The sequence below is a fragment of the Myotis brandtii genome, unplaced genomic scaffold (genome assembly GCF_000412655.1).
Source record: "Myotis brandtii unplaced genomic scaffold, ASM41265v1 scaffold456, whole genome shotgun sequence".
Taxonomy (NCBI): domain Eukaryota; kingdom Metazoa; phylum Chordata; class Mammalia; order Chiroptera; family Vespertilionidae; genus Myotis; species Myotis brandtii.
This window is the reverse complement of record NW_005367431.1, coordinates 1,918,789-1,928,652: the sequence shown is the minus strand read 5'-3', so window position 1 is coordinate 1,928,652 and position 9,864 is coordinate 1,918,789. Positions and strand designations below refer to the sequence as shown.

The 9,864-nt window shown below is 45.1% G+C and overlaps 1 protein-coding gene across 4 annotated transcripts in view; it reads right to left on the bottom strand.

Moving 5' to 3' along the window:
- Positions 1-3,850: 3,850 nt before the first annotated feature.
- The window catches only part of TAF12 (TAF12 RNA polymerase II, TATA box binding protein (TBP)-associated factor, 20kDa), a 19,476-nt gene continuing 13,462 nt past the window's right edge, over positions 3,851-9,864 (bottom strand). For all 4 annotated transcript variants that reach the window (XM_005875099.2, XM_014546816.1, XM_014546817.1 and 1 more), the window contains exons 4-6: positions 7,239-7,353; positions 6,053-6,141; positions 3,851-4,334 (exon numbers count right to left, since the gene is read on the bottom strand). In XM_005875099.2, the coding sequence (XP_005875161.1) occupies positions 4,299-4,334; positions 6,053-6,141; positions 7,239-7,353 (240 nt within the window). In that variant the 3' untranslated portion in view covers positions 3,851-4,298. The remainder of the gene's footprint in view (positions 4,335-6,052; positions 6,142-7,238; positions 7,354-9,864) is intronic.

The following is a 9,864-nucleotide window of genomic DNA, read 5'->3' as shown; positions in this document are numbered from 1 at the left end:
CATTGACTTAAGAGAGAGAAGGGAATGTTGATTTGTTGTCCTACTTATTTATGCATGCATTTGTTGCTTTTTGTATGTGTCCTGACCAGGGATTGAGCCTGCAACATTGGTGTATTGAGATGATGCTCTAAAACTGAGCTACCCAACCAGGGCTGAGCACTTCTTATCTACGTATATAAAACCTTAATATGCAAATAGACCAAATGGTGGAACAACCGAACAACCAAACAACCAAACAACCGGTCGCTATGATGTGCGCTGACCACCAGGGTGTGCACGCAGAACATGGCAGGCGTCGGGATGGTGGAACAGGTGAGCGGGGACACCATGCTAAGGCGGGGCACTGGTCGCTGTCATTGGGGTGAGATTCTGGTGGTTACTGAAAATTCTTTGCTCTAGCACACCATGGTCCTACCTAGTTCTCGCACCTGCTGTTGGCACCCGGTGCTGGCCCCTATCGCTCAGCACCATCAGTGGGTGTGAGCAGTGGCTGCTGGCCCCGATCGCCCCTCAGGGCTTCTCCACCTCCCCCTGCTCCTGAGGGGTGATCGAGGCCAGCAGCCACCTCTCGCACCTGTTGCCAGCGACGGCTCCACTTGCACCCACTGCTGGCGCTGGAGCTGCCACTTGCACCCACTGCTGGTGCCTGGTGCCGGTCCCGATCGCTCGGCACCGTCGCTGTCGGCCCTCATTGCCCCTGAGGGCTTCTTCACCTCCCCCTGCTCCTGAGGGGCAATTGGGGCAGCAGCCACTGCTTGTACCCACTGCTGGTGCCAGCCCCAATCGCTCTGCGCTGTCAGTGGGTGCCATCAGCATGTGGGAGCAGTGGCAGCGAGAGCGGGGCTGCCAGCAGACAGAGGACAGGAGCTGTGGCGGGAGGGGTGCAGAGGATGGGTCGAGTCCCACCCCTGTGCCCACCGCAGCCTCATGGCCCACAGTTCCTTTTAAGGCTCATAAATTCGTGCACTGGGCCCCTAGTGTATTGTATAAGGTAGTTACTTTAATTTTCCATTTTACTGATATGGAGAATGAGGCCCAGAGAGGTTAAGAAGCCAGTAAGGTCCGGCTGGTGTGGCTTAGTGGTTGAGCATCAACCCATGAACCAAGAGGTCATAGGTTTGATTTCGGTCAGGGCACATGCCTAGTTGTGGGCCTGATACTCAGTAGGGGACGTGCAGAAGGCAGCCAATTAATATTTTTCTCTCATTGATGTTTCTATCTATCCCTCTCCCTTCCTCTATAAAAAAATCAATCAATAAATAAAAAATAAAAAAAGCAGCAGCCAGTAAGTACAAGGGAGAGCCCGGAGGCAAGTACTAGCTGGGCTTTTTCTAGGAATCTATTGGAGATCTAGCGGCTAGAGCTAGAATGACGTGAAGAAGCAGGAAATGCCCTTAACTTGGTGTGTGGTTCATCTCCAGGAGCTTCCCCACCCAGGATACAGGTCTGAACTGGAGCTTGCTTGGGAGCTAAGCAGCTAATCCTGGGGATGGAGGTGGAGATTTGACTGTCAGGTGCTCAAAACAAAGTCCCACATCCCTGGAGGAGAGGAAGGAAAAACTGTCCATTCCCTCTCAAAACCCTGGCCAAGTATTGAAGAACCAGAAGGAAGCGGGTCCCACCCAGGGCAGGGTCCACCTCCAAGGCAGAGACAATGCCCATTGTCCCAGCTGCCTCTCCCCAGAAATGTCAGGTTTCCCATCTGTAAAGTGGGGATAATAATAGCTTTTATCTCACAGTGTTGTGGTAAGGATTAAATGATTATTATATGAACCCGACCACATGGAGGGGCTTACACACTGTGAGCTACTTCTTTTGCTAGTTGCTTATTATCAACCCTGCAGAGACTCTGTGAAGTTACTTAGCTTAGGGGGTAGAGGGCCTCATGCCCAGGGTGGGGGCGGAACTGCACCAGAGATGGACATACCAAGTCAGAGAATCCCTTGCAGCTCACTGGGTGACACCCTCTCCTATACCCTCACATCCAGTCACCAAGGCATGTGAGGGCACCACTCCAAACAACTTTCCAAATGTATCCCTCTTCCACCTTACTACCTACCTCCACTCCAGTCCAGGCAGCAGCCTTCTGATGAGTTTCTGCTTTTACAGTTTCTCTCTCTTCTTCCTCCAGTCTGTTCTCCACTGCCTGGCCAGTGATCTTTTCAAAATGCAAAGCTGACCATGTCACGCTCCTGCTTAAATTCCTTCAATGGTTCCTGTTAGTTTTTGGGTAAAGACCCCCTTTGCTGGGGCTGACAAGGCACACCATGACCTGGCCCACCACATGCCTCAGGGCTGGCATACATACAGTTCTCTCTCCACGAGAGAGATCCCTTCACTCAGGTCCCTCAAATTATAGCTCAAGCCCTAGCCGCCTCTTCACACGGCTCCCCCCGACCCTCCCCCCCCCTCCCCGGTTCAATTCCAGTCAAGGGCACATACTTCAGTTGCAGGCAGGTGCTGCAGGAGGCAACCAATTGATGTGTTTCTTTCACATCAGTGTTTTTCTCTGTCTTTGCCTCAGTCTTTCACTCTCCCTAAAAACCAATGGAAAAATATCCTCAGGTGAGGATTAAAAAAAAAGATTATGGCTCAACTGGTCAGACGCCCTCCCCCTGGCCCTGTGAACTTCTCCGTTGCAGCCTGTCACAGTGACAGTTTTATATTTATCCAATCACAGGATTACTCCCTGTGTTTTTATTTTACTCATCACAGTAACCCACTGCCAGGCCCGGGCCCAGCTCACAAATGCTTGTTGAACAAACAAGGTCCTTTCATATGCAGATAGGACAGAACTCAGGTGAAACTACTTACTTACCTGTCACACAGCTGATCAAGAATTGAGGTCTCTTGGCTCTACCCCAGCTCTTTCCATTAAACGGCCCGAATTCCCCATCCCCTTCTGTCCTTAATGGAGGATTCAAAACTAATTCTGGAATCCTTCTTGGCTACCGAGGTCAGTGACTGGCTCCTACTATCAAAACTTGGTGGGAGGCCTTTTGCTGTTTGGTATCACCAACAGAACATGGCATCAGGAGATTCTGGAGAACGTGAAACCCTTCGGCATCCTCTTCCTGGTGGTAGGGCACAAGAGTGACCTGGTGGCTGAGTGACAGGTGGTGCCAGAAGAAGGGGAGAAGCTGGCTGCCTCTTCTTTGGGTGCTCACTATGTTGAGACTTCAGCCAAGAGCAACAGTACCATCAGCACAGCCTTTGAGCTGCTCACTCAAAAGATCTATGAGGATGTGGAGAGGGGTCATGGGGCCAAACTGAATGGGAGTGAAAAGCAGGGTCCCACTGCAGGCCAACCTCAGGAGACAGAGAACCAAAGCAGGGCAAGGGGGAAGTGCCTGTGCTGGTGTCCCTGGGTGGAATAGCCACACCCCCTGAAGCCCATGAAACCTTCATGACCCACAAGGGCTATGCTGGGCACAGGACAAGACGATGCTAAGTGAGCTGTTTCCTGGTGAAAATACCAGGACCAGGGACACCGGCAACTAAGTGCAGACAGGCCCCAGCACAGACAGGCCTTTCCCCATCCCTTCTTCGGGCTCGGGATGAGCACAACTTTCTCTAGGAATTCCAGAAGAGCAGGCTTTGCCAAAATCAGGATGCCTCTTCAGTTTGGGGTTCAGGAGAGAAGTCACCCTACCCAATTCTATGGCAGAGAAACTGAACTCAGTTTCTGCTAATGGTGTAGCCTTCCTTCGAGTACAGTAATGAAAACCCCATGGTTTTTTCTTAACCACAGAAATGGATAACATTGCTGCCACCTGCTGACTGGGAAGCTGCATCAGCCTTGCTGCTGCTCCTAACTCCCTCTTGGATTTCAAAGGCTGTAAGCCATGCATCCTGTGTCTTTCAATTATAACTTTTTTATTCTGGAAAAGCAAATGAAAGTCATATTCATATAAACACTGACATTACAAAGTACAGGGGAAGAGGAAGGGAGAAGGAAACAAAAACCTCTACCAATCCTGCTAATACTGTCTCACCAAACAAGACCATACTGCTTTGTCCCATATTCAATCACTTATATAATAAACCACAAATAAAATCTTCTCTGGAAGATAAATTGCTCCTCTTTGAGACGGCAGGGAAAAGGGGCCAAAGTGGGGGCAGGAGGCTTTATTCTTTTGGCAGATCCTCTCAGTCATTATAGATATTGCTGCACTGTTAATAAAAAATATATGCTTCTCTGTAAAGCATTAAAAAAAAAATCCAAAGATGAGATGGCTGAGGTCTCAGCTCAAGTATCTCCAAATACAATGTTGTCCATTCCCTGATCTTTCCATGTGTTATTTCTTGGTTGTTTTCCGGATCAATGCCATTCTCTAAAAGGAGAGAGAAATAAGCAAAGCACAGGTTAGAGTGAGGAACTTTCTGGGATGTTCGTGCGTGCCTAGCAGGCAGCATGACCTACAGCACAGCCTGGAGCCTGCGGGAACCTACAGGCATAGGGCAGCTCATCACCAGCTCCACCTAACCTGAGGGCAATCTGCAGGGCCCCAGAGATGTTCAGACAGGCCAGCGATCCATTCCATGCACCAAAGACACAGACTGCTCTAGGCTAGCAGGATGGCAAAAAGGTTAAAAGGTGACAGCTCCTGCCTTTTGGGGACTTAAGGGGAAAAGCCATCAAAGCAGGTGATTTCTAGGCTTCCCACCCACACCCAAACTCTTCTCTGATGATGGAGAAAATAGGAAAGGGGCCTTTGTTTCAAGCCTGCTGCCATTTCACACTTGATGACCTGCAATGAAGGAAACTGACACCAACAACTTCTACCACAACCCATCAGGGAAATAGTCAGATCATGGACTTTGAATTTTACTACTACCAGCTATGGCCAAATTACTGATTTGCTTTGCTCACTCTTTTTGACCAAGAGATTGTCCAAACATTATATTTGTTGATAAATTATATATATATATATATGGCTAAAAAGTGGATAATTTGGGAACAGAGACCAAATGACCATCTGTTATGTGGAGGGACTCCTTTCTGAAGAACACCGTGGTCCTTCAATTCAGACTATTGACAGCTTCCTTGCAGGGCTTCCTCTGTGAGCTCCGGAAACATACTCGCTCCAGAGATCCACTCTATGGAAAAGCAAGGGACAGAGGCTCCCAGTTATGCCTGTCAAGCTTAGATTAAGCTCACTGTCCTTTTAAAAAAATATATTTTTATTGATTTCAGAGAGGAAGGGAGAGGGAGATAGAAACATCAATGATGAGAATCATTGATCGGCTGCCTCCTGCATGCCCCCTACTGGGGATCAGGACCACAACCTGGCATGTGCCCTTGACCAAATCGAACCCGGGATTCTTCAGTCCCCAGGCTGATGCTCTATCCACTGAGCCAAACTGGCCAGGGCAAGCTCACTTTTCAATTCCAAGTAGCCAGTTACATTAAGACAGGAATGACAGCCTTGTCAGGGGAGACCACCACTGCCACGAGACTGACCAATGACAGGGACAACTTGCTCCACAGCTAAAGTGGTGTTAGGTTCTCACACTGACTCCTCAGTTCCATGGTAAGAGAGGCAGAGAACAAAGGTTAAGCTAGGACGGAGATCAAAATACCTGGCAGAGCAGTCTGGGTGCTACCTCTCACCACAAGTACACGTATTTCTGCTTTCCTTAACCTGTCCTCAGTCACAGGACCATATGTATGTTCACATCACCATTAAGGAGATGGGCAGGTTCAAGTTACATCCATAATGTTCCATCCATATTAAACAACCTACATTCAACAGCTTTAAGCAATGCCAACAGTGAAGGACGACTTCATTAAGGAGATGGGCGGGTTCAAGTTCCATCCATATTAAACAACCTACATTCAACAGCTTTAAGCAATGCCCATCAGAGTTCAGAGACACTCCCCCTCCACCCCCGTGTGGGAACAGCCAATCATCAAGGAAATATCTGACTGATCTCCCATGGAGCTCTGCTGCTGTGAGAGGGAGCGATAACTGCAGTGGTGGTAGCTGTGACTGCAATGGTAGCCCAAGGGATCAGCTGTGGCTGCCCTGGGGCTCTGAGGACTCCTCACCTGTTTGTGAGCCTCTGTGGTGCAAGCTTTTTTGTAGGGTCGGATTTCTTCAGAGCCAAATCCTGGGATCCACATGTTCCACTGGCGCTCTGCAAGGAAGAGGCCAGCACAGAGATAAGGGGACTGGCAGGCAGGGTCAGGGTGCAGTGTGACCCTCAGACAAGGGTCAGGGGGGACGAATCTCAGCAATCAGCTAAGCTGAGTAACAGTAACCCTGCAGAGGGATTCTATGGAATACAAATGGGGGAATCTCATGTCGTGCCTCAAGGTGTAACGGATACCATTTGACTTTCTTGCAAAGTAAATTAGTCAAAGCCATGGGTGCTGAGTCCTAATGTTTCCATGCAGCTCCACAGAAAGGTAGTCATTTTTCAGTTGTCTTACTCCTATCAAATCTGCAACTGAGGTACGTGCCCTTGACCAGGAATCGAACTGTGCCCTTTGGTCTGAGGGCTGTCCACTGAGAAAACCGGCCAGGGCTGCGTATAACTTTTGACTTCCCCAAAAGTTTACTAATAGTCTACTGTTGACCAAAAGCCTTACCAATAACATAAACAGTTAATAAACAAAATTTGGGTGTTACATGTATTGTGTACTGTATTCTTACAATTAAGTAAGCTAAAGAAAAGAAAATGTTAAGAAAATCTTAAGGAAGAAAAAATACATTTACAGTACTATAAATGTAAAAAAATAAAATGTTAGATGAGTATCTCCCAGAAAAACCCAAGCTCGAATTCAGTGTCTATTATGTAGAAAAGCAGAATACAAATTTATATACATGTTATGATTATAATTTTCTTGGAAAAATGCCTAAATAAGCTAAAAACTGTAAGGGAAACACCTTTTTTTGAATGGTGGAGATATAATAGCTACATTTACTAATCTCTTACCTTGGGCCAGATCCTGTGTCTGTCATTTTACAAACCTAATTCATAATTCTCACAATTACCGTGTAAGGAGGATATTAGATCTCCACTTTACAAATGAGGAAATGGACTCTAAGAGAAATTAAGTAACAAAGATAAGGTGACGCAGGTAGGTAGTGGCAAACCCAATGCCTGGGAATACATAAATATCAGAGCCTGAAAGTCTGATCCTGGCACAGAGGTTCCTCTGACCACACTTTTCATGATGGTCCTGACAGAAGAATCATGGCGACACCTCAGGGAGAAATGAGACCATGTACCTAGGTGCAGCTGGACGTCCTTCACCTCCAGGGTGCTGGACTTGCGATGCCGAGCAAGCTGGCAGGCTGCTGTCACTACACTCTCGATAAAATCATCAGCAATCTGCAGCAGCATCTGGGGAAAAGTGGGAGAGAGTAACCATGTCATTGGCAGGTTAAGCTCTTGTTGCTGGGACAACTGTATCTGCCTGAACCACATATTCAGTCAGGCTCCCTTATCAGAGGGCCTATAATCAGCATTGGCCTAAGGTGAGAGGAAGAGAGGGGATGGCAACAGAAACACATTAACTTATTAACCAGGTGGAGTGCAACTCACACCTTTCTGAGGATGAGCTTTCTGCACTTTCTACCCAGCAGGCATCAACCAGCCCAATCCCTCACCCCCATATTATCTTCTGAATTAGGTGGGAAAACAAAAGTTAATTATTATTATCCCTCACTCACAGTCTCTTAAAGCATTTTTATTTCCATTATCTTATCTAGTTCTTATAATAATCCTGTGAAAAAAATGGGGCATGAATTTTACCCTAATTGACAGCAGGGGATGCTAAGACTCAAGGAGACTATCTTGCTCATGGCTATGTAACTACTAAGCAGTGGTACCAGGATTCAACCTCAAGGTTCTGAGTCCAAATCCTGGGTTCTTTCTACTTCATTATATTAATCCTGGACTGTGTGATGAACAAAAGCAGAATTCTGAAGCTAAAAATCTACATGAAGAAATTGAAATTTTAAGTCAATGCCTTCTCATGGCTTCCTTTGCTGACCAAAAATTAAAATAAAATTACTATCATAGATGTAGACATTCCTTGTTCTGCTGGACCATTAATCCATTGTCATCTTTCCTATGGAACCAAATGGATACCATCTAAAGGAAATACTTATGATTAAACGTGGGAGGTCAACTGCCAAAATGACCTCCTCTCCCTCCCTAAATCCATGAAAAAAATAATAAAGAAAAAAGACATATAGATCCTCAATGGGAGAGAAAACCTAATGAAAAGAAATTCCAATAAACTTTTAAAGTAAATTTTTGCTATAGAGATAACAGAAGAAGAGGGAGAACTGAACTAGCATACAGATGCTACAACACAAGTGCCTATAGAGAGGACACCAATGAGAATTAAACTGATTTTCCCTTCACAATCCCTAAGAGATCCAGGATTTGGAAGTACCATTTATCATAGAAGACTGGGCTGAGGTATGGAACTACAAATTGGGGAATTGTTAATGTCAATACACAGAGCAGTCAATGACCCTTGCACTCCAAAAGCAGCCATACTTACCTGACCCAGAACACAGTAGCTTTATTCCCCATAGAAAATGAAGGGATGTGGCTCTGGATTAGAATACATCAGACATAGCAGAGCAAGGGGAGAGACACAGCCCCTTTCTCTTGTCTTGCTTCCAGAATGTTAGAAGCTAGGGATAAACCCTCCAGATAGAAGTCTGGAGCATTTTTCTCTAGAGATACTAAACGACTCCAGAGAAAAGGTTTACAGATACTGATATTTAGGAAGCCCCCAATGAAAGGTCGATTTGTGGACCAATTATTCTGAAGTGGAGCCAATGGTACCCTAGAGCCAGCTGAGAAGAGCTCATGAAAGTCAATTTTTGCATTTTTACCAATTTTGCATTCAGCAACAATATGTTGATAACTTAAAATAGGGCACAGTGGGAATGTCACACCCCAGAAATCCAAAAATGCTGAAAATCAGGGTCATTTTCTCCACAGAGCTGGTTGTTAAACATTTACCAGCACATTATTGGACAAAGCCTATTAGTAAGTTCTGATTCAAATCAGCTTTTTAATGGCTCATTATTTAAGAATGGATAGCTAGGATTAGCAGACATTTGAAGAAAGTCTCTAACACAAAAAAGAAAATACAGGAAACAAACCAAAGAGGGGAAAAGGAACCCAGAGGAAACAGACAATGCAGGGAAAAGAAGAAAATGTCAAAAAATTAATTAATATCCTCAAAGAGAAAGATAAGAGAAGGTATTACAACCAAAAAATAAGAACAGAATGGCTTAGGAAAATAAAAATAAAAAAATCAGTGAACAAGGAGAAGCAACTTGTGGAAACTAAAATTTTTATATTTAAAAATGTTAAAAGTATTAGAAGATAAACTAAGGAAAATCTCCGCAGCAAGCAGAACTTATAATTACAAAGAAATGAAAAATAGGAGTAAAAAGACCAAAAAACCTAAGAGGATCAATGCAGAAGATCCAATATCCCACCAATTATCATCCCAGAAAGAAACAAAAATAGAGAAGAAATTATCAAAAACTAATATAAGAAAATGAACTGCTCATACACTGTTGATGGGAATGTAAAAGGGTGAAGCACTCTGGAAAAACAGTCAGATAGTCCTTAAAGGAACAGAATTACCATATGAATCAGCAATTCTACCCCTAGGTATATACCCAAGAGAATTGAAAACATATGTTCACACAAAAATTTGTACAGAAACTTTTTAAAAAGAGGAAAAAAACAAAAAAGGTTGCACATGAATGTTCATGGCAAACTTTATTCATAATAGCCCAAAAGTGGACACAACCCAAATGTCCATCAATTGATGAATGGATAAACAAAAGGTGATATATATATATATATACACTAGAA